At 39.8% G+C, this 25,731-nt stretch overlaps 1 protein-coding gene across 5 annotated transcripts in view; it reads right to left on the reverse strand.

The window, feature by feature from the left end:
• FAM13A (family with sequence similarity 13 member A) overlaps window positions 1-25,731 on the reverse strand; it is a 133,066-nt gene that overhangs the window by 87,323 nt on the left and 20,012 nt on the right. For all 5 annotated transcript variants that reach the window (XM_061476880.1, XM_061476844.1, XM_061476861.1 and 2 more), the window contains exon 5: window positions 18,272-18,431. In XM_061476880.1, the coding sequence (XP_061332864.1) occupies window positions 18,272-18,431 (160 nt within the window). The remainder of the gene's footprint in view (window positions 1-18,271; window positions 18,432-25,731) is intronic.

A 25,731-nucleotide genomic window follows, 5' to 3' on the forward strand; every position in this document is an offset into this window, starting at 1 on the left:
GATATTTAAGGCAAACAAAATTTGCTTATTTTCTCTGTGCAACTGGCAATTCCAAATATCAAAGCACTTGACTAAGTGCTTTACCAAAAATAACTGACACTCTGGTGCTCAAGGAAGATCTACATGAACAGTAAAAAGTAACCCCAGAGATGCTTCCACTAGGGTAGATTCAGCGAACAAATTCCAAATTCTCCCTGAAGGCTAAATATAAATATTGTGTACTCCAGAAAGATGTAATCTGAACCAAAGCTATCCTGTCCTAAAACCATTAAAATTCAAGACATCAACCGAGCAGTAAGATAACCTTCAAACCTGAGAGTCTCCATGGAACACAAAAGGAGATTCTTGGAGTGAATCTTCAACACCGTAAGGCCCCTTTCCTGCCAGAAGCCAGGTGCGTTTGCCTAAGGGAGCCCTTTCAGCCTCCTACGCATGCAGGTCTACAGTCAACTTTGTCAAAATGCTGCAAGCGTGCAGCACACATGGGATGGGGGCCAAAAAGTGACAAGATGCATGGGCCTCAAGCCAGAAGATACAACAAGCTCCCAGTGACTGCCAACTGCTGCATGGCATCTCTTTGCAGAAGGAAATCTAGCACAGGCAGTGTTCTGAATCATGGCAGCGTGAACTTCCTCCAAGTGGAGAGGAACGAGTGGGATTCATGTAGACCTTTCAAGTCAGGGGTTCTGCAGGTGTGGCAGAGAATAGCACTCTGCAGTTGAGCATCCAGCCAGTTCACTAAACTGAAATGTTTAACTCTCTGATTTGACAACTTCATCCATTGGTAAGGAATCTCAGTGAAAGGTATGTTGAGGACTCCCTGACGGACATAAAAAAAGAAAGTCTAAAGCAAAATAAGCATGGATGCCTTCATATCAGGGAGATATACTGTCTAGTTTCAAAGTAATATACAAGGAAGATTACATAATAAAAAAAATACATCCTTCTTCTTGATGTAATACCAAACTCCTTATGCAATGTGTTTTCTGGGAGATAGATATATATATATATATATATAAAATAATCCTCCCTTGCACTCCTTCCTAGAGAATTCCATCAGTTAACAGTTTGGCACATACTGCCTTTGTGTCACAGATGGTCTGAATGCACTGAGAAAGACTCCAGCCTTTGCTATTTTTTTTTTTTCTGTTTTACATTTATGTAGTTGCTTCAGCATAAAACTGCTGGTAACCTCAATCTGCCCCACATAAAAGATTGGTTCCACATACTCTTGCAAAGTCACTCATAAATTCATTTTTGAACTCTAAGGACCTCAAAATCCCCTTTTTCTACTCCTGCGCCTGCAGTCCCAGGCAATGCACTAACACATCAGGCTGGCTGTGTTTTCTCTTTTGCTCTGGGATTGAGTCCACGCATGTGTGAATATCACCATCAACAATAAATCAGGGAAAAAACCCCTCGTAGGTAAAACCAGACAGTGGACTGTAAATGGCATTTACCTTCTTTTCCTGTGCATTTCTGTTCCACATAGGGAGACTGGAAAGATGGATCTACCATTGCTTGGCCACAGTAAGTACCTGAGTATTTCTTATGGCCTTTGTTCCATACTAGTGGCTATCCTTCAGCTTCAGTATTTTTAAGCTGTATCAAGAACAGTATAGATGCTGATGAGGTATCAGGCATCCTGATATCTCAAATTACCAAGTGAAGGTCTCGTTGCTTTCAAAAGCAGACACCTTGTACTAACCAGGAATTCTGTCACAGCCTCCAATAAAGGCAACTGGATACTATGAGCATCAAGAATCAGCTTAATCCTCTTTAGGACATGCTTAAATGGGGTCAGCACTACAGGTCAAGTGATTACTGCAGAACAGTTGGTTTGTGCAAGCTCCTTGTGGGGACATATCTAGAGTCAGAGTACCTCTGTGTAGCAGCAAAGCTTATGGCCTCTTAAGAAATATAAAAATCAATCCTCAGTCACTATTCTGAATGTAGAGTCAGAACACCCCCACAGACAGCAAAGATAACATAAGTATTTGTCTCCAAATCTTAAGAGTTCTCACCTGGCTACAGAGTCACTGCTCCTCTGAGAATAATTTCTGCCTTTGATTTACTTGGTTTCTTTGGACTCTCCCAGCTTGAACAATAGAGGTATCAAGAGTAAGAAGCACAAATATGGCCAGGTGATCACAATCAGAGGAGAGATGTAGCAATGCACTTAGAAAGCTGACTATGGTGATGATTTGTTTTCAGTTTCCCACATGGCAGACTTTCTGCTCATGTCTGTATCCAGCTGCCTATTCAGAACAATAGTGAGAGCAATAAAAATTATGGTAGGTTACTGCAGTTACAGTGGGCACACTTGATATTTCAATGCAGTCTTAAAATGAATATGCCACCTCCAGTGAAGGAATCTTAAAATAAATGCTCAGTAAACATCAGCTGTGCTATTAAAGGGCAAATGTTAATCAGACCATCAAAAGCCAGGGAACACAGGTAAGTCAAGTCAGTACAGCACCCATCACATTCCTCTATCCTTCCTGTTGGCTAACTGTTTGAGGTGTAAACAAGTAAGTGTTTGCCAAAGGACTGCTGTGTTAGAAAAGCATGAAGCTGTGCCAAAATTCAGAGCTGCTCCAGTGAAGTCCATGTAAGTATGCTGAGAAGTCTCAAACAAGCTTCTGAAAAACCTGTCTTTCTCCATGTATGGTACTTCTCTTGTTCACAACATGACAATGATTACATAGCAATGAAAGCATTTGCTGCCTAAAAGACACTGTTGGCACTGGCCTGAACTGTACTATATCCCATAAAGCGCAGACATATCCTTAAAGGAAAATAAATTAGCTTTACATCTGTATTTCTCCTGCTTTGCTATACCATATGGCCAACTCATTAACAAAGGAACCTGAAGAGGTGAAATGACAACTGCAAGGTTCACTCTAGCTACCCACCCTTCAATTGCTTTTCTTTCTCAGCATTAAAGAATTCTGTTTATGAGCTCTGTACAAAAAGCAGGTTCAGGCCACATGGATTTTGAAGACAGCAGGAGCAGCATTTTCAAGCATACCAGTAAAGTGGCACTACACGTGCCCAAGCTCAACTAGTACATTTTTTTATGGCCCTCTGAATCAACACTGGGTAATACAGATAAGCTGAGACTCCACTAGAAATTCCACTAGACCATGTAACAATACAGCAAAAAAAGGGTTATAAACTTCCTGTTCTTGGAGCATTCACCTCTGAACTACAAAAAGAATCAGAAGATACATTCCGTACTCTACAGGGATCTTCAAGGTGATCTCATAGGTCTTTTCTATCTCCCATTTCCATGGCACTGTATCTTCATCATAAATATACCTCCAATTTTAAGTACAAGTCATTGCAGTTAAATGACTCAAGTGAGTCATGTAGGTGTGTTCAATCAGATTCTTCTGCAACTTGCTAGCAAGTTAGAAATTAACATTCCTGCAGTTTGCGTAGGACAAGGCTTGCTGCTGACTGAATACTATTAAGAGGAGCATGCAACAGTCAGTGATTGCAGAAAGCACGCAGTACAATACCTGCTTTCATTATGTTGAATGGAGATGAAAAATGAAAACAGAAGTGTGTAAATGAAAAGCAGAAAACCCTTTGATAGCACACTATTAACCACTTGTCATGGATTCTGTAACAGCATATTCAGATTGATATGTTTTAGTATGAAAATGCATTCAGTTTACACAAAATAATGCTTCCAAGGGAACAGGAGATCCGTATACTGAGAAAACAGTAAGCAACTTTACCTAAGAACCTATTAAACATTAACCTCCACAACTCTGCTCAGTATAGGCTATGGCAAGAAATCTTATTTGTACTGGGCAGAGTGCACACAAGTATATTTTTGTGGTTCTCTGAAAAAAGACTGTACTTACAGTTTATTCCAACACTTGCAAACCTCTTGTCCCCTCCTTATTGTCCTCCAGTCCATGCTGGTTTTTACAAGGCAATCGTTAACACAAGATGATACCACTCCTCCTACAAACTGGCTGTTTTCTCTTTAACTTTGCAGTGTATGTTAGCAAATTGAGGGGAATTTTAATTAAGGGGAATTTTACTTAAGGGGAAGAACTTGCCACCATTAAACCAAAAGATGCAAGCTGAAAGACGAAAGCTACTAGAAGGTACCAGGCATGCCTTACAGTCATGTTTTCAGGCCATGTAGGCTCCTAAGGCTACTTAGAAAATTTACAACAAACAAAGCAAAACCAGAACCTTAAACACACTTCACGTGCTTGAGGTTCAAACACTTGGGTCAAAACCAGAACCTCAAACATGATTCTCAGTTCAAGCTGAGAACCCACTGTTGTCAATGTTTTATTCTTACGTATTAGCTCCTGAAGGACTGGCAGTCTGTTTGATGTGACCCTTTAAAATGCAGAAAGTGGACGTGTTCATTTCTGATAATACTGTCACACTTCAGTAACTAAGCACATTTTTGAATATATTTTGGTTTTTAAATATCCTGCAGCTCAAAAAAAAAGTAATTTAAGATATTTTTGATTACAGTTCTACTGATTCTTAACTCTAATAGCAGAGATTAAATAACTGTACATCTTCAGAAATCCAACCCTAGCACTCTCAGAACACTCTCTGGTAATTCGTAATTTTCAAATATGAGTATTTCAAGGCAGGCACCTGCATTCCACATGGAGTACTAAAAATGTCAAAATTTAGTCAAGTCACATTTTCAAAGAGTTAAAAAGCAGATGGCTGCCTGTGTTTATGCTAAGAAAGATTATACAATTACACAGACTTTGTACTTGCATAAAAATTAATTTTATTATGTAATTACCTATAAACATAACCATGCATCCCTGAATTTGATTCTTTGAGATTTCTCTTTATTCATTTTAGCATTGCTTGTGAAACTTATGAAACTACGGGATGAAATCTGTTGTGCTTTAAAGCCCGATTTCCTTTAAAACTAATGACGTGGCTACTATACAGCTGGGATAAATCAACTTGGAGCCATATAACTACAAACATGTATCCCATGCAGAAATACTACCTGAGCATCACTCTTCTAAAGCATTACAGAACTCCAGAGAATGCTGGAGGGGTGAGGCTTATTAGCAATTGCATACTTTCCATTCTCACATGAAGAAAAAAACTGCCCAGTACAGCATACTGGAAACAAAACAAGCTCAAGCTTTGTTTTGCTCTGCTGTGTGTGCTCAATGATCAGCATGACCTAACTGTTTACATTACCCAAGTCCTGCTTACTGCCAACAGCTGCCAGCAGCTACCTCTCCATCCCACACTCCCCAAACAGACAATCCCACCTGGAAAAACTGCCACATCCCATCTATTAACTCTGAATGATGCACCAAAATCTCTCCAAAACCTGCCCAGACTAGAGTACTCACTCATCTCACCAAGTCCCACCATAAGGCCCCACTACTGTTACTAAGGGAAATCCTCTACTCTCAGGAGTACCTGGGCCAAAGTAAAGAGTCAACATCTATACAGGATTTTGAAGTAAGGTTAATTAGTTTTCGAAGTTAATTAGGTTTTGAAGTAAGTTTCCTTAGTGATTTCTACGAAAGAATTTAGAAGATCAAGGCGAAAACCAGAGACTGTTCATTTAATTTCCTGACTTTGATGGGCAATATTTATTGGCAAATGGTCTAGTCAGAAGTATGTCAGCATAAAGCAAAGTTTCTAATCATCGCTTTCATCTGCAAATGTAGCAAATTTAGAGACTTTCAGATCTTCCTAACCTTACACAATAGTAACAACAACCTCCACTGGCCCATTCTAAATCACGGACTGTTATTTTCCATGAGATTTATTACCACAATATCAAAACTCCTAACTACTTTTGATTGCTCAAACAGCTCAAAAAGCCTGAGGCCATCTTTTAGCTCTGAGTTAACACAGCAGTGACCCTCAAATACAAGCCATAGGTATGATTCTGATACAAATGCTAACAATTCTCAAAAAACACTACAGAGCACAGCTGGCTTGTCCACACCCTAAACCAGTAAAGACATCACTTCATTCAGTGTTCAGTGTTCTTACACCTAGATCACATGAATTATACTAGCCCAAAAAAAAGGTTCTCTTCCTTAGGAAGGCTACTGTGCTGGTAAAGAAATCAGTCTCTCTGGCAGATTTTTTGTAAGTCATACAAAATGCAGATTTTACAGTGTGTGAGACTCCACTTCAATAAAAGCTTTAAACCAATTAGCTGTGGAGATTCCTATAATTAAGAAAGATTAGTACATCCCTAGAATACTCTTCAACCTATTTATTCTTCAAGAGAATAACCTTTTACAACAAGAAGCACTGATGCTAATAAAGACAGGCGGTTGAGTACTCGAGCTCCTACCTTTGTCAAGGGCATCTTTAAAGGACAGACTAAATCACAGGCAGGGTAAGAGATACTTAGAAATGTCTCTTACTCCATTACTCTTCCTGCACTTATTTCTCTTCATGTTTACCTCTTTGGACAGACAAACAAACTAACCGGGATTATTAGTGTGTGAGAGTCTTCAGTTACATATTTATTTTCAGTTACATACTTTAATTCATTTTAGGGAGATGACTAACAACAGCAGAGAAGTCTGAGAAACACCCTAGCACAAAAAAGACCTCATCTCCCACATCCTGAATAGCTAACACTACTGGCTGTGCATGAGAACTGTGGCAAATTTTTGATGTATTTCAGTGGAATGAGAAAATACTTGCTACAGTAGTTCAGCTTCACTTATGCATTATACTTTTTCTAGAATGAACTGTACTGGTTCTTTTATCCATTGCCATTAATAAGTAAGGTGGTTTCATACAGCATACTTGCATCATGCATTCTTATCTGGCTGGAATGCAAAGTTCAGACTGAACAGGACACTACCCTTGCTTTTATTGTTTCCAACAAATTGTTGAATGGACATAAAAATTGCTAAGTTTCAACCTCAGCCAACTCTACTCCCAGACATCTTGAACTGCACAGTGAATCTGCAGTCTTTTTTATTTGCAACACACTAACACACTGTAACACAAGAGTGTAAAGATTATAATCACCCCAGGAAGGAGTTAGGGGAAAAAAGTTAGTAAAAACAAATTATTCACTGTGGTCTAATTTAAGGATAAATTTATTTGTTGAGAATTTGGTACTCCAAGACATCTTTGTAACAATCTCATTATTACTGCTGTGCTCACCTTCTCTTTCCTAGTTGGTTCAGTAATTAATCTCTTTTTGGCCTCACAAACCGCATAATCAAAGGAAACTGGCCTGTGGGATTTTCAGTTTCAGTTTTAATGCTACCAGAAAGCATCAGATCTATTTTGTTAGTGGTTAATATGTAGAAGACAACCTTAATTAAAACAAACTGCAACTTTATCAATGTGAAGCTTTTTCTTAACTAAGGCACAATTAGATTTGTACAGAAACAAGGAGTCAGATTCCCTTCTGATATAAAGAAGGGGCAGCTCTGAACTTCACCAAAATGTTACTGCATGAAAGTATTTGGCCTTGTGCCCCAAAACAGAAGAATTGTTACACATGACTGCTCACTGACTCTATGCAGGTGCTTTCACAGAAAAAAAAGCTGTTGTCAGTGCAGTGATTAAGGTTGAAAATGTCAGTAACAATATTTCATTAGGAAAAAAAAAATCATGGTAGTTTGTAGGGAGATTCTGACAGGGAAATACAAAGTCATGGGTAATACAGAGAAGATGGACTGTTCACTATCTCCTTCAGTTAAAGAAAAAAGATGACCTTAAAATGATACTAGTAAAAGCCATGTTTATAACAAAAGGAGTCAGTTCTTCATGTGAGAGGAAGCAATTTGGCACTCTTTGCCAGATGATACCTTGGAAGCAAAAAGCTTACACATGTGCAAGGAGTACACAAGACAATTGCTTTGGACATCACTAAATACACAAGTCACATCCAGTCCAGGAAAGCCTGCAAAAATAGTCACAAACTGGTAATTGAAGGAAACACCTTGCTGCTCTGCTCCTACTCCTCCCTGGACATCTGCTTATGGGCAGTGTGGGAGGCAACATGCTAGGCTAGATGGATCCCAAGTCTAAGCCAGTACAGCCACGTTTCTGTAGGATGATCAACCATTAAGAGCATTATTCAGTGAATTCAATGCTGCAAATGTTTGCAGAAATGATGCATTAACTGATTACACAGGGATAGCTGCAACAGCTGAATCATTACTGGGTCAACAGCTGTAGACCACAGAGGAGGAAATACTCTGTTTCTCTCAACAGCACCCCATGTAACAGTGCAATGCAGCCTTTGCTTCAGGTAGATGTCAGCTGGGTCACACCTGTGATTTTTGCCTAGGCTACAACAAAAGTGCACAACAGTGCTGTCCAAGAAGCCATAGAGAACAAACAGTGAATTTCAGAGTTCCTGGCTCTCCCTTCATGTGATGCTGGAGCAATGTATATTACCCAAACCAGTGCTGTCCCCTGCACAAATTTCCCTGGAGCACAGCAGTGCAAATGTGATACGCAGCAGTGCTGTCAAGGGTGCCGATGCAGAAGCAAAAGAGCCACAGCAATCACAGAGCTGCTTTTCCTCCTACTCACAAGATGAAGAAAATAAGGCATCTCTTCCCCTCTGTGATCATGAAAAATAGCTCATGGCTGATTAAGGCTCTATTTTTAAGACCAAAATTGTGCAGCTGATGGCATGAGCTTTTCCAAAGGCATTTTCTAATTGTTGTGGTCACAGGTATTTTCATGAATGTTAACCAGATAGAATAAGTAATTTTTACTGAGATATCAATTCATAGAGTCATCATTCAATGGCACAGGTACCTTCAGGAAAAACACAGACAATTATTTAACGTGAATAGTAATTAAAAATCTCTCAACAATGTATTTGGTATCCTTTCTACTTTGTATTGAGAAAGAAAACATCCTTGTTAGAAAGGGCATCAAGGTTAGCAAAGCTGTTAAACATTTTCTTATCGAAACAAACGATGTAACAAAGATTGAAACAGCTAGAATTTAGAGATAGGATTCTTTGCCTTAGTTGCTATTGGCATATAGGAAGAAGGGTAAAACTGACTGTACCTATCTCCTGTTCTACTTTGCTATCACACTGTACTTTAATAACCAGAATTCAGCAGAGCTGTTTCAGACAGAACTAATAAAAAGCAGAATCTCACGGTTTGCAAAAAACGCATCACTGCTTTTCAATATGAAACTAATACCCTATTCAGCTCCACTTTCATTTCCTTTTGTTCTCCCAAGACTATTTATATGTATGACCTTTTACCTGAGACCGTGTATCTTAATAAACAGCTAAAGGTTACTCTGTTTCGCTTCAGTAAAACCTTAACCTACTGCAATTATTGACACAAAACACATACAAAGGTCATGAATTGCGATAGAAAAGCAAGACAGAGATGAGGAAATCCATTATTTTTAGAGATGACTGCAATATAGAAAAGGAAATGACAAACACAGTAATAATCCCATGATATACCTCAATGCTGGCAACTACATCTGTGGAATATCCTTGGTATTTTCTAGGAGGAGGAGCAAAATGTGTCTCCAGCCATCTAGGAGGACCAGTTACTGAATGCTGCAAAAACTTAAACTGGAAATACTGGGATCAAATACAATACCAGAATTTGCAACAGGTGACAAAAACTTCACTGAGTGAACACATTCATCTTCCATGCCCATGCCACAATCTGCAGCTAAAACATCCCTGGATTACCAACAGTATTTCCAGCACAAATCCAAAACATAGCTTCATAGCTGCTATGAACAGAATTAACTCTACCACTGCCAAAAACCAGCACACCATCATACATTAGGTGGCAGGGTTACGGTGTCATGCTATAGATTAATGACACAACTCAGCTTCTCACAGCTGAGGTACATATAAGGAGCCTGCAGAAGAATTTAAGATTAAAAAAAACAAATCAAACATTTACAGAGTGACACAACACTGCTCTCTTGCTGCGTGTACCTAATGTGCGTTGTGTTCAGTAACAACAGAGCTAGGAACACGTTCCACGGGAACATTCTATTCTCCCTTGCAATTTTGAGAACTGGAGTTTGATTTATCTATTTACTGTAATGCTATTCATAAATAGAAAAAGTACGATCTAAAAGAAAAACATGATCTAGCTATGGGACAAATCCAGGCTCTCTAGACCTGCATCTCATGTTACACTTGCTTATACTCCGTCTTGAAAAAGCTAAATTGCATTTCTGATCTAGAAATCCAAATACTCCTAAGGAGAAAAAGCTTTTCACACATGGAATTCAGCAATGTTACTTTTGAAAGGAGTATCTGATGTTGCAGTAAATTAGGGAGTCCTAAGTGTCTCTATATGGTTCTAGTCAATAGTGTTAGCTTTCCAGCACACAGAGAACAGACCTCTTTCTGAACAGTGAAACTGAGATGTTCACTGCTGGCAATTAAGGTCAAATGCTGCTGGGATCTGCTGGATAGATCACATTTTCAAGAGTGTACATATTCAGACACATAGAGAGTGTCTGGTCTCTTGCATCCTGCTATTCTTGTAGCTCTTAGACTGCCCTGAGGCCTGTTTATTACAAGTAAGTTTTGGGGCACCAGAAACCCTGCAAAGCAGTGCATGTTATAGGTGCATGAGGGTGCACCAACCAGATTGTCCTGGACAAACTATACTCATAGTACTCAAAGAAGGGCTTCTCAAAAATGGATAGGACTTATACCGAAGTCAGTGAGCATTTCACTACTGTTATAGTGGGGAAAAGAATTAATTCAGCACTGAGGCTTTCTGAAGCTCCCAACTTGAAAGTACTACAGATGAAGCTAGAGGCAGAGGTCAGTGAGAATTAAATCCCTGCAGGATGAAAAATGTCTTACACTTCTTCACTCAGTTCTGACTGCCTGAAATATATCCTTGTTACAAAGACAGCCCTGACTGTTGATTTATACAGAGGGAATAATGCTGATCATTTTGTGTAACCTGATTAACTGAATGACTAATTAATGAGAAACAGAATAAACATTGGGGAATCTGAACAGCAGGAACTGTGAGATTTGTCTTAGTAGAAAAATTCTCATTCTCCTGCTAACCTCCTTTTTCCCTACGGGTAGAGCAAAGATGCTCAGAAACAGCTGGCTAGAGCAGGAGTTTACATGCTTATTTTACTGTACCTTGCTTCTTGGTGCTGACTTTGATGCTTTCCTTTTGAAAGATGCTGTTGTACTGACTGAGATGGACTGCTCCCAAGTGCTAAATCATGATTTCACCCCCTCCATCAAACCCTCCTTCCCAAAATACAAACCCCCTCAAACAAAACAACAACAGATACTGAATGGGAAACATTTCAAGTATGACGTGCAAATACAGACCAGGACACACATACACATATGGATCTTATTTTCTCTACATTTTTGCTATGTGATATTATCATAGGGCAATGATAATATCACTAAGCATTTGTTTAAAGAAAAAAATTGTGAGAGAGTAAAAGCAGAGTTGCATCTCAACTGGAAAATTTGCCAGCTGGGTTCAAGAAATTTATAGCATACTAGAAATCTGGACAGCAGGACAGAAAGAGGCAGTTGTTATATGGCCCAGATCCCTTTAAATGGGCTAAACCTTAGCAAATTTACTCTCATAATGTGTTAAAATGAAAACATTGTTGGTGAAATTCTAGCTAAAGAAATATAAGTATAATCATTTATTAATTTTTTACAATTTAGCATTTGTGTAAATATTCAGGATTGCATTTAGTAACACCACAAGTGACAGATTTAGAATCTTGTGAATGCTTTAATGAACTTCCAAAGCAGAAACATTTTGTTTTTATAATACATACACAGTTGTCAAAACCAGCAGAGCTAGAAGCACTGGAAAGCTATATCAAAATTACATAAGGACATGTTTGGGGATCATGTGATTTTTCACTTGCCTTTCTGAATCACAGCCTAAACATAACTATCCTCCTCACTCCAGACTGAATCTGCTACAGGTGAAGGGTTTGAAGGCTTATAAACTTTCCCCCACAAATCTCATATTGCTCATTTCCTGTCAGCTCTCATCTTAAAATGTCATTCTGGCTGAATCACTATAATACCCTTACTATAAACATCCCCATCTGCTCTCTGGTGGACAACTGCAAAGTGAATTCTAGCCAAAGAAATACTAAACAGAAACCACAGACAGACTTCCACAGGTGCTCTTTCTCCTCACACATTTCCCATCCATCTTCACATCTTCCGTGTGAACCCACTCCTAGCCCTGGGAGCTCCCTGGGCCAGGCAGGAGAAAACTGGCATAACATGCCCAAATAAGGGGATACTGAGTGAAATGGAAATGTTTGCTGAGACCTTCAGAATAGATTTTCAAAGGAGATCAGTTCCTCCTGCCTTCTGTTGGAAAGAATTAATCCAGTACTGAAAACTGGCCATTAACACCATGCTAAAATGGTCCCAGACATGAAAGAATAAAGGAAACTATCTAGACCCTGCAGGTTTAGCCAGGGCAGGATAACATGGATTACTAGTGGATCCCTTTCTTCCTGACATAAATGAGTGATTGCTCCAGTGTCTGCTGAACATATAACCATGCGGCCAGAGCACTGAGGTGGCAGGGAAGGGTGACTTGTATAGGGGGAGCCCATTCTGCCATGGATTTAGTGAATTTTCAGCAGTTTCTCTTGGACCTTGTCAAGTGAGTAAATCCTCATGTTAAGGTGTTTAAGAGAAAACAGCTGGGGAAAGGGAAGACACTTATTACTGAAGATCTTGCTTGACTTATCAGCAGAAATAATCTGAAACATCATGTTTCAGTGGAAACGGAGTTTTGCAACTGACAGCAAAGGGAGCAAAGTCAAGCTAAGATGAAGAACTTTATGACTATCTTACCCTTCCTACCTCTCCTCAGGGATGAAAGGCTTAAATCCTACCAACGACTGAATGATCTGGTCTGAATGCCCAATCTTCACTTCAAAATAGTGCTGCCAAAGTCAGCTGGTGCACTCTCCGTGACATAAAAGAAATGCACTCGGGGACTTGCCTGGCTGGGCTGGGCACTTTGCGCACCCCAAGCACCAACAGATGCAGCTACACGCAGTGGATTGCTTGCCTCTAGAAATCAAACAGCAGGCTTGCAGAACACAGTGCATACACTTTTGCTGTCATTTAAAGTACAAAGAACTATTCAGCTAACTGGTCCTCCCAAATGAAGTGAACAGCTTTTGTTGACTGGAAACAAACAGGAAAAAAATGCAAGAAGTTAATTGCGTCTAAAATAAAAGGGTTGTTTTGAAACCATTATTTTTTGCAAAAGCCAGCAAGAGACCAATTTCTGTAGCAATTCAGGGAGTGAAATCTGTCTGTTCAGAGGTCATCAGAATGCATCTATTTTATATTCACAATGTTGAAACTGCATGTTTATAATTTCACTTGACTTTTAAACTTTGATTTTAAATTTAAATATTATAATTTTAATTTTCCAAATGGACTTGGTTTCTCTTCTGCATCAGGTGAACAGATGTATTTTATGACTCAGTGGGGGAAGAAAGGGAAAAGCCTCTTGCTTTCCTGTCCCAAATATGTAATGAAGCCAGGAGCAGCATTACATCCTCACCATGCTAGTGCTTGTGCTCCAGTGCAAACACCTATGTGCTCTCAGCTGACTGGATCTTAAAACTACAAGTGGTCTGTCAAGGCATTAGAGGGAAAGGTGAAAAAAAAAAAGAAGGAAAAAACCCCAGAAAGTATCTTGCAACCCCGCATGACTAGGTTATAGGCTGAATGTTTTATTTGAAGATAATACTGAGCTAAAACACACCATACTACTAAAGATGACACGTTTCACATGAAACCAGTGGAAGGAGTAATTCCAGAAATCTCCCAAGAGTGAGTCTCATAATAGTTTGCCTGCCCATATTTCCCTTGCCACTTGAGCTAAATAAAAATCCTCTTCACTGTGTATCTTTGATCATTAGAGAAGCCTGATTACTGTTACACAAAGCTCCCATTTCATTACAGCTGTAACCACACACCACTGGCTAGCTATATAACATAGGACTATACGCAGCTGCAGTTTGAACACCACTTTCAGACATTTGGAAATGAATGGTCCTTGTTCAAAATTATTATTGTTGTTACTGTAGGTGTTGTAAACCTATTTATTCAAGAAGACAATAAAATACCAATTCTGAAACTTAGGGTGGACTAATCTTTCACTACATGAGTTAGCACTCAGTTTAGGTTGTGTCCCTCCCTCACCCCCCTCCCCCAAAGTAATAATAACTAAAAAAAGAAGTCTATCAGGACCATACCAATATACATTAGGAATTCTTTCCCAAAGCAAAACAGAAATATTTTATTATAATGCCCTGACACTTATAATGTGATAAATGCAGATACACTATCAGAGAATTAATTGTTCACACATAAAACTGTCAATAAAAATAGCTATTTGTGATCCTGAAAATATGAACACAGAGCATATGGCTAATCAGAACACTCAACCCACTCCTCCACCCATCTCTCTCTAGCTAAGACAGCCTATTGATCAACAGACTGAGACTCTTCCAGGCCTTCACTAGGCTAGGAAATTAAACTGAAGCTTGTATAAAAGCCTGAAAGACTGTAGTAATAGTTGGCTGCAAATGAGACTTATAAACCTCAACCCCCAACTTATTTTGGAATTAAAAAAAAAAAATCCTTTTAGATAGACAGACTGATAGATAGATAAAGTACATGTTATGCTTCCACCTGCTGGCCACCTGCCTGGAAGATCATAAGGACCTCATTCTACTAGGTAAAATGAGTAACTAATGAAGCCCTTCCAGTCAAGCCATCAGGAACTTGACAGTTCAATTTCCCATTGAAATAGAAACTGTTATAAGATTCATTTTCTGTTTTGCAAAAACTGCACTTTAACATAGAGATTTCCAAAGAAAAAACTCCCCAAGATTTCTAACTACTATATGTCTGAGCAATGAGCAAGAGGAGTCTTTACAGTCCTGGGAACAAAGCAGGGACTGGAATGTAACTTGAAGAGATTTCCAGACCCCCTACTTTCTGAATCATGATCCACTGAGAAAGCAAGCTAAGAAATCTCTTTATCTGGTACAACTTACCCTTTTCAAAGACCAAGCAATCTTTGAATAGAAGAAATGTAAGTGGAGTGCAGGTGTTCCTGTGCCTCCACAGTGTACATATACAGCAAGAATGGTAGTTTAATTACCAACAGCCCTACAGAATTAGTTCTTTTCCCATGTCAAATTTGCTAACTTGTGGCTTTCTTAAAACAGATTTTCTCTAAACTGCCACAACCTGCAGCTAACTGAAACGCTCTTATTCCTCCTGGAATTACACAGTATTGTGGCCTTCCCCTAACTATGACCAACATGGCAGACAAGATGCAACTTGCTCCACTCAAGCCATTTTTCTTTTCCAGCACACTCCTCAAAGAGAAGCTTGATGCTTTCATTACTTTATATGTATGATCTGTATATTCTTGTTTTCATTTTAAAAGAGTAGTGCTTCCTGCTTTTAGTAATCCACTGATTTTATGACCAAAGTGTGGGAAAATCTTAAGATAGCCAGACCATGAAGTGTCAGGAGTCATGCAAGTTCAGGAAGATGGTAAACATGACTGAGCACATGACAGGAGGTACATTCCCATACTGGGATGGGATAGCATGAGCCAGTACTCCTTTGTTTACAGGTATTTGCTCAAAATTAACAATTTAGTGTTGATGTTGACTTCAAAAAGAACAATTATGAGTGAATGGTGTGAAGCAACAGGCACCTAAGCCACATCAAGCATGACCCAAGACTACAGGGAGAAACAGTAGTCTCACAATACCTTTAGACACTAACTAAAGATAGGTTCCTGTTTTTCCAGTTGAGATTTCAGCACCAAAGTAAGAGCCTGAAGCCATGAAAAAGAAAGAAGAAAAAGTAGGGCTAATTTTGTAATACAGTAAGTGAGAAAGGCATACTAGAGCACTGACAGAAGTGCATTGTTCAATGTTGTACTTCTTAAAATATCTTTCCTATTTTTTTAAACAACTGCCATTGAGTTTCAAATTCTGATTCAAGTTAGTCCTTCCACAAATCTGTGGCATTCTTTTCCCTGTATAAAAGGTTTGCTGCTTACAGCTGTTCTTTCCAAACCCCTAATCAAGAAACACCTGGATCAAGACCAATGGCTTTGAACATCATATGGTTAATCTCTTAACACAGTGTAAAAAATCTACTTTATTCCTGTAAGTTCCACCCCAATTTTGGGAACCCTGCCTTTGGGTAAGGCTAACTGCAGCATTTCGACCAAAAGGAGGCATTAATGTTTGCTTAGGAAAAATGTCTTAATAGTCCCCACCTGCAAACTACACACCCAGGAGAACACATAAGGCAGTTTGCATTATCACATGCGCTGTACTAACCTAGAAGAAAAGTTATCTCCACATTCAACAACATAAAAGGATGCCAAAGAAATGCAAAGCGTTCGACACTGTCCCACACGACATCCTTTTCTCTAAGTTGGAGAGACATCAATTTGACAGGTGGACCACTTGGTGGATAAAGAACTGGCTGGATGGCCACACACAGAGTTGTGGTCAATGGCTCAATGTCCAGCTGGAGACCAGCAACAAGTGGTGTCCCTCAAGGACTGGTGCTGGGACCGGCCTTGTTCAACATCTTTGTCGCTGACATGGACAGTGGGATTGAGTGCACCCTCAGCAAGTTTGCCGATGACACCAAGCTGTGTGGTTCGGTTTGATATGCTGGAGGGAAGGAATATCATCCAGAGGGACCTCAACACGCTTGTGAGGTGGACTGATGCCAACCTCATGAAGTTTAACCATGACAAGTGCAAGGTCCTACACCTGGGTCGGAGCAATCCCAGGCACAGCTACAGGTTGGGCAGAGAAGAGATTCAGAGCAGCCCTGCAGAGAAGGACTTGGGGGTGTTGGTCGATGAGAAAATGAACATGAGCGGGCTTCAGTGTGCGCTTGCAGCCCAGAAAGCCAACCGTATCCTGGGCTGCATCAAAAGGAGCGTGACCAGCAGGTCGGAGGATGTGATCCTGCCCCTCTACTCTGCTCTTGTGAGACCTCACCTGCAGTATTGTGTGCAGTTCTGGTGTCCTCAACATAAAAAGGACATGGAACTGTTGGAACAAGTCCAGAGGAGGGCCACGAGGATGATCAGGGGACTGGAGCACCTCCCGTATGAAGACAGGCTGAGGAAGTTGGGGCTGTTCAGCCTGGAGAAGAGAAGGCTGCGTGGAGAGCTCATAGCAGCCTTCAAGTATATGAGGGGGGATTATAAGGATGCTGGAGAGGGACTATTCGTTACGGACTGTAGTGATAGGACAAGGGATAATGGGTTAAAACTTAAACAGGGGAAGTTTAGATTGGATAGAAGGAAGAAGTTCTTTACTGTAAGGGTGGTGAGGCACTGGAATAGGTTGTCCAGGGAAGCTGTGAATGCTCCATCCCTGGCAGTGTTCAAGGCCAGGCTGGACAGAGCCTTGGGTGACATGGTTTAGTGTGAGGTGTCCCTGCCCATGGCAGGGGGGTTGGCACTATATAATCTTAAGGTCTTTTCCAACCCTATCTATTCTATGATTCTATGATTACATCACTTTTCTTTAACAGCTCCAATGTACTTTCTTCAAATGGTAACTACTAATTATTGCTTCTCTTTAAGTGCACTCAGAAATGGCCATTCTGAGTCTGAACGTGCCGTTTTTAAATTCAGGCACATGCTCAAGACAATCAGGCTTTACAGTGGCAAATGCTACATATCTCATACTGTCCTAAAATACCAAAGTTCATCATCACTGATGTACTCCATAAATGATCACAATGTCAGAAGACTTGAGTACTTCCTAGAATTATTCTACCTATTCACTTAAACCCAGTAAATTTTAGTGAATATATTTCCTATATATATATATATGCAAATAAATAAAATATATAAATATATATTCTATATAAATATATAATAAAAATATAAATAGAATGTCTATATATTTATACATGTAATATTTTATAATATGAACTATTTTAAATATTAAATATTTTTATTTTATATATATGTAAAATACATAAATAGCAGGGAATAGCTAATAAATCAATTTCCAGACTAGTAATGAGAAGCAGCCTATCAGCAGAATTAATTGTAAGCTGGATACAATCAATAACACAGAACATTATTACAACAGTCTTTGCCTCCCACTTACCTATAAGGTTTCTGAATTGAAGCCTTCAATAAACCTGGATTATTGATTTGTTATAAGAAAATGAAATATTAGAGACACTCACTTTTACCAAAATAATTCTTGCTAACTCTTCACGTACAGGCTTTTCTTCATCCTTCTTCAAACCATCCAATTCAAACAAGGTATTGTAGTTTTCCAGCATTTTTGTCATTATCTTGTTGCAGATCTCCTGTTCTTTTATGCCTTCAAATCCAGACGGCACGCTAAAATTGGACAGAACACAAAGCAGAATGTTACAGGCAGTCAACATACAACAGTTCCTGCACACATTGTCTATAAACTTTTCAGCTGTGGATACAGGCTGCTAGCAGGCACAGGAAACTTCGTCTTGGAAAGGCAGATTGTGTCTATGGTGGTAACCACTATCATGTTTGTTTGCAGTTTTTCTTACTAAGTACTAAATATGCGTTGGTCAAACGATCTACTCCACAGAATCCAAGCAGAGATCTGAGGCAACCACCAAATGAGTTCCCACCAACTTTGTTAAAAGTTGTCTTCATGACTGCAACATAGACAGCATAAGGCATTTAAATGCTCTGAACTGTTACTGGGAAGAGTGAGATTTCTCCAAAAAGTAGTTTCTGATAATCTCAGAGGTAACACGAAGGATGAGTAAAAAAATTAAGAAAGCCCACATGCTGAACAGAACACTAAAAGTGAAATTTAAGCAAGATCTTTACAGCTTCAGGTGACCCCATGGTGTACATCAGATTTCTTAATCTAATTTTTAGTTGCCATTTCTTTTGAAAGTAGGCTCGTAACTCACTGGGCTTTTTAAAACACGGAGATAGAGGCTGCTTTCTGCAGAATAGCCTGAAAGACTCATCTAAACGGGGTTCATACCCTTCACTTTGTGGGAGAATAACTAACTACATAGTGGCAGAAACAGCAACTTCTTGGTCACTTGAAACAGGCACCTGGGCAGCCACGAACTGCTTGCCACAAACCTTAAAGGCACATGCAAATGAAAAGGCAAGATACTGATTTGGAAGAAGTGCTGTATTCCAGTCTACACTCCTTGCCTTCCTTCTGTGTTTCACACAACTCTGTCATGTGCTAAAATATCAATATTACTCACAATAGAGCACACATTTTTATTGAAGCACCTAATGATTATCTTTTGGAATGCAGGCTTTCTGCACATGTTATTGGACTTTGGGGCCTAAAACTGACTTAAATTCAATTTTAATGCAAAAATAAAATCACTGAATAATCTTCACCATTTAAAGTACTTCCAATCATCCAGTGTTCCCCATTGTACAGTATTTCCAGCAGATACACCCTCCTCTCAATTATCCACAAAGTGGCTGCATGGATGTGAATTTTCTAAGTACCTTATAAGATGGCAGAGACTGCAGATCACGAGGTACAGAAAACACAGGAAAGATTTAAAGGAAAGGAAAGAATTAGAGAAGCAAAAAACCAGAAACAAAAGAAGTTGCAAGCATTTTTTTGGCTGAGGACAACTAGTGGTTGTATGAGAACTGAAATCAGCCCAAACCCCCAAAAGTTAAACAAATGCCATCTGAACTATTTTACAGGGATGTAACTTGAAAGTAAACCCTTGTTTACTACAACCAGCAAATTAAAATTTACAAACAACTATCTATTGTATATCTGTAGCTGTAGCTTACTGGGGCCAGATGTGCATTTCAACAAGAAGGCTCTGAAAGCAGATGGTCCCAGAAATTAGCCATCAAAAAATGTCTTCTTGTAGGGGTTACATGGTACTGATTCCTCTCCATATTTTCCTCTCTGCAGTACAACTACATGTCAAGAGGCAGAAGATCCCACTGCAGCAGAACACATCTTTGTGAACTCCAGAAGAGAATTTTTACTGCTGTCATCTCAACATTTAATACAATACATGCTAGAGTTACAGGACTTGAAGTTTAAAGGAATTTTACACTGCAGAACATTGTCAACTGAAAATGGGTCAGTCTCAGCTCACTGATTTCAGTAGTGCAGAACCTGGGGGACAACTTCTGCTGATGGATGTGTATGTATACTTGGGCAAATTCACTTTAAAGAATGTCACATATACACTAAAATATAGTAACTGGCCTGAATAAAAGAATAGGGCCATGCAACCATCCTGATTTAGGGAAATCCGTCTTTCCATGCTAAATGATGTGTTCCTGATGTGCTCCTCCAAAACAGGGTACCACTTCAAAAAGCTTGGCATTCCTATGAACCTTGTTCTTCAGAAATGGACTGAAAATGTACTAGAGTAAGTTCAAGCCAGAATAAAGACTCCAGATACTTCTGGAATGAGTTTTGGAGCAGAACCTTCACCTAAACCCCATCTGCTGGGAACTGCAACACCTCCAGCACCTCCCTACTGGCAATAGCCAATACCAAAAACCTTTTACTGGTTGAAGAACAGTCCAGCCTAGAAAATTGCCACCAAGCACACAAACACTTTAATTTCTGTGCAATTCCATGGTTTTCTTGCTCTCCCTTCCTGCAACACTTCGTCAGTTAAACATTATTAACTCAAATCTGTGAAAAGTCCAACACCTTATTTGGAACAATTCTGTATGTGTGTGGCAAGATGCATATGCAGAACACAAGGCTAAAGCTCATGGCTTTAGTCTTTGTTATCACACCTCTCTGAATGCAACCAAGCAGAGCAGCACAAATTGTTTAATTTTAATTACGGTGTAACATTCTTTACCCATTGCCACCTCTCTGTCACTTAAACATGCATATTTTACAAATTTTCTCATTTATCTTTTTCCTTTAATCACTGTTATTACACCTCCAGCATGACAAGGACTATTACACTCTCTAAGCTATCCATGGTGACCTTTTCCTTATAATAAATCTTTAGCTCAGCATATGCAGTAGTTTAGATTATGAGCACACACCACCCTACATATTTATGCAAGTTAAAACCCATCTGTTGCCACATGGCATGATGCACCAGTCTGACTAGAGTTTTCTGAAAAATGTGTGTAAAAAAAAGAGTATCTCACTGTAGCTTTCCTTAGTCTGCAAAGTTGTGATATCAACAGATTTCATTTCAACTCACCAGAAAACCCCAGTGCTATGAGAACATATTCTCTCACACTACCACTTTCATGATCCACACCCTACTCCTTGGAAATTTTTCACGTTTGCTTGTAAAGACCTTGTTAAAACATTACAGTAAAACTGTGTTCATAGTCATGGTTTCTTTATGTCTAATTTGCATGTAAGTTAGGCATTATTAACTGCATTGCCTTTAGAATTAGACACACATCTTACTTCAGTTACAAAATCCACAATGGTGGGACTTCATTGCCTTATAGCCACACATGTATGAACTGCATCAAACAGCAGCACCAGAAACAGCAACAGGACACCAGCTCCACTACCAGAAACACACTTTCTAGAAGGAAGGCATAAACCTGTAATTTCTGTGGTCATTTCTAGATGAAAAAATGTTGATGTGTTCAGGTCCATCTTAGAGATATAAGCTGGAAAACTTCCAAGTTTTTGAAGCAGCTTGCAAAGTCATGAACAGATACATAGCATAGGCAGTGACAGCAGCACATCTCCAGTCTCCCCCTTAGATTCCATGGACACCCTGTGCTTCCCAGAATGATGCTCAGAGTGATCCATGCACAAAGCACAGGAAAAGCAGTCATTCTCAAAGTTAAAACATTACTTGGGACTAAGATCAAGTTGCTAGCCCTTCATTTCAAAACAGGATACCCAACAGTATTTCACATTTTGGCACGATGACCTACAAAGATGCCTGGCCCCCTGGCCCACCCACCGCATCTCCATGCTCACTTGCTTTTTAGGTTCTTCTAGACTGCTTTAAGCCAAGAATGTGCTTCCTCCATGGGGATGCTCAAGAAAGCTGGTCTCAAACAGGTAAAGCCACATCAGAGCTCTGTGTCACAACTCTTACTCAGAACTAAAGTGACCTGAGGTTAGATTAACTCACTGTGAAAAACTCCTTACATTTCATGCATTAGTTAAATGAACTTACCTCAGGGTCTCTGTAAACAAGCTGTAAAAGGCTAAATGCAGAGTGGGCTTATGAGACAGCAAACCTCCAGACTACTGAGAGTGGTGCAGTAACACATCCAAATATGACTGTATCTATCCGGCATGAGACAGGCATCACTACAAGGCTCCACCACCACCACACCTGAGAAACTTGCTTCAAGTGGAAATGAGGGCCAGGAGGACTTGGGATGTAGTCATCCACCTGTAATGAGCTGGTCTGAGATCACTGAACTGATTTCCCCAGGCAACAACTGCTGACAGCTCCCTGTCACAACTGAGAACCAGCGATTTCTATGTGAAACTGCCCATCTCATTATGAATTCCCGACAGTGTTCAACCCCACCCTGTCTGAGATGAAGAATGCATCTTACCATTTCCTTAAGTGGCTTCTCAGGAGAGCTTGCATAGAATGACAGCACCATAATGCTAATTTACAAATCATTGAGGGCTATACGCTCTGTCTTGTCTGACTGCTATTTTCGCTGTTTGCACAAGTACCTTTTGTAGAAAAGCACCACAAAGTCACCTTACCATTCTCCTAGGGAATCCCACATGAAATGAAGGGACTTAAGAGGACAGGGAACACTACATGGTTTTATTTCTCCAGCTGTCACAAAAGATTTTCATTAATACCTTGGACACCCACGAGCCCCTCAACAAGCACAACCGAAGATTTTGAGAGCAGAGCTGCAGTAGTCTTAGATGGGTACAACTTCAGGCAGTCTGCTCTGTCCCTCAAAACAGACGTTACTGTAAGAGATGTGACCTCATGGCCACAATTTGGTCCCGTACTTCAGCCAATGAATGTGATTTGTAATAACACACCAGACCAAAAACTGGCGCAGCTGAAAACAGGCTCATATTCACATCTGCAGATTCTGCTGCAAGATCAGAGGCTAACAGGTAGCTAAAGATGCAGCAACACTAACCTGAGCAGGCAGCGTACCAGGCCGAAAGTCAAAACACTGCACTGCACCAGCTACCAAGAAGGAGAAACATGACTGCTACTGCTGAACCCAGGACATCATCTCAGAGTGTGTGACTCATTTACATGTTCTGCATCATTTAAAGACTTATGTCTCACCAGTCTCGACCAAATGAAAGGACATACATCACTACAGAGATTTTACAGAAGTGTCTTAGCTTCTGAAGAACTGGAGAATCCCATGAGGTATATAACTGCCTAGAGGCATATAACTGCCTACCTTTTAAGATTTGGTCCAGATTATTTTCCGTATCATCAAATTTAGGAGCCCAACTCAACTTGGTAATTCCATCTTTGTCTACATTACTTGCAGTAGATGCATAATGCAGGTAACACAAAGCAGTTAAAGTGCTGCTGCCAACCTGACTGACTGGCTCAATCATATGCAAAATCTGCTCCTGCAAAAGCTCAATTTTTTTTTTTTTTATTTTTTCAGAAAACTGCAGCGACAGTAGGCATCTTTCCAAGTACGACCTACACAAAGTGGGACAAAAGGCAGTCCATAGTCCAACACCTACTCACAAAGTACATCATTCTCATCTCCAAACATTCCTAAACTGAGCTTTTAAAAATTCCTCCTTGTGATTGTATTTGAACTCTATTGTTGAGCTCAAACACCACTTTGTTTTGCACATATTAGGAAAAAGTTCTTCACTAAGAGGGTTGCCAAGCACTGGAATAAGGTCCCCAGGGAACTGGTCATGGCCCCAAGGCTGTTGGTGCTCATGAAGCATTTGGACAACATTCTTAAGATACACTGTTTAAGTTTTAGGTTGCCCCGTGTGAAGACAGCAGTTGGACTCAGTGACTCTCATGGGCCACTTCCAACTTACTATTCCAACAATATCCTATATTCTATGATTCTACGATGGTAGTTTTTCTTGGGAAACTGCTCCTCCACTTAAATTCTGCGTGTACAGATCAGAAGAAAGAACATACTCAACACAGAGCAGTAACTTCCTTTCATCAAGTTTTTCAACCAAAAACTGAAACAAACAGAAAACCCCACCCCAAAACCAACACACAGAGATTTTCCTATTGAAATAATCACTATTTCATTCAAGAGATTAAATAGGCAGTATCATAACACCTGACATGGGACAAATCATAATAGAGAAACTTTCTCAACTGAGACTTCGAGGGGTGGACATTCACTAGTACGTAAGACTTGAGATTGAATTAGGCCAGAACACACTTCCACTTATGAAGAGAGCAATGCAACCTTAGCAATTTTCTGTTTATTTTACAATAGGGCATGCAATGAACTTCAGATGATGAATTTGAGTACACAACAGAAAAGAAATGTAAGAAGAAGAAAACATAAAAATATACCACAGAAAGGCTTGACAATATAGTCCCGTATCCAATTCCCAAAGAGGAAGCAAGAACCCCTGAGTATTTAACATGATTACAGATGAGAACATTTGTGGCCTTATACTAAGCTTGATGCTTTGATCTTGCATCATAGGGTGTAGCATACTGAATTCTTACAAAAAACCATCTCCTTTACCCTGCTGGCAAATGCCAGTATTTAAAATCTATACAAACCCTGTAAGAAGGGTTATGTTGCATGCTCCAATTTGCAGTAACAGATGTTAGAACAATTTTCATTACTCATGTTGACCATGATCCTGGACACACATTTATTTTTAAGACTGATGCAGGATTAGGACTGCGCTGCCTGAAAACAGAAGTCCATTCACATAATGTTTCAAACACCAGTATTATTCACTGAGGAGTTGTGGTTCAGCCCCTCACTTCTACTTCAGCTTCTACCCAATCTGTGTAGGCTCCAAGGCTGCTATAAGCCAAGGTAAGACATTCATGTAGAACTTGAGATCAGATTTTAATTCCTAAAAATTCAGCAACACATTGGAAATCTTTTTGAATCTCTGAAATACCTACAGCTGCCCACAGTCCACATTTTCTCCATACCCAAAGATGATCTAGCTTTTCTCCACACTAATGCTTTCTCGTACAACCCTTCAGGTAACTTATACATAGTCATCACACAGAAATAACTGCATCTGACTCCAGCATTTAAACTGCATCTGTCAGACACTCTGTGGGGGGGATGGAGCAATCCCAAAGAACATGCCTAATCTCTGTTAGGAAGAAAGTCAATTTAGTGAGAGCTTGAATGATGGAAACCATACACACAGATCATTCTTTCAAAGACAGCTTCAAGAAAAAGTGAAAATGGATCCTTGGCTTACTCACTAACTAGTAAACCTCATGTCTCTTACCATTCCAACCAAAGGACAGAATGAGTGCAGCAGCCTCCCTGAATACCCAGATCCAAGAGAGCAGGGAGGAGGAGAGAAAACCCACCTGGTCCTCTCTTTCCTACTCGGCACAAGCTGGAAGAGCTGAGTGGAGACACACAGCAAGCCATAATTGCTCTCTACAAGAGCTGAAATTCAGGTCAGTAGACAGTAACTTCTTTCAAGGGTAATCACACTGCAACTGTTAATACCCTGCACAGATTAGCTCAGTGATAGAAAAGGCAACTATTT

The sequence above is a fragment of the Pezoporus flaviventris genome, unplaced genomic scaffold, assembly GCF_033815535.1.
Source record: "Pezoporus flaviventris isolate CSIRO_AGI_PZ_B2104156 unplaced genomic scaffold, CSIRO_AGI_Pfla_v1 ptg000002l, whole genome shotgun sequence".
NCBI classification, from domain to species: domain Eukaryota; kingdom Metazoa; phylum Chordata; class Aves; order Psittaciformes; family Psittacidae; genus Pezoporus; species Pezoporus flaviventris.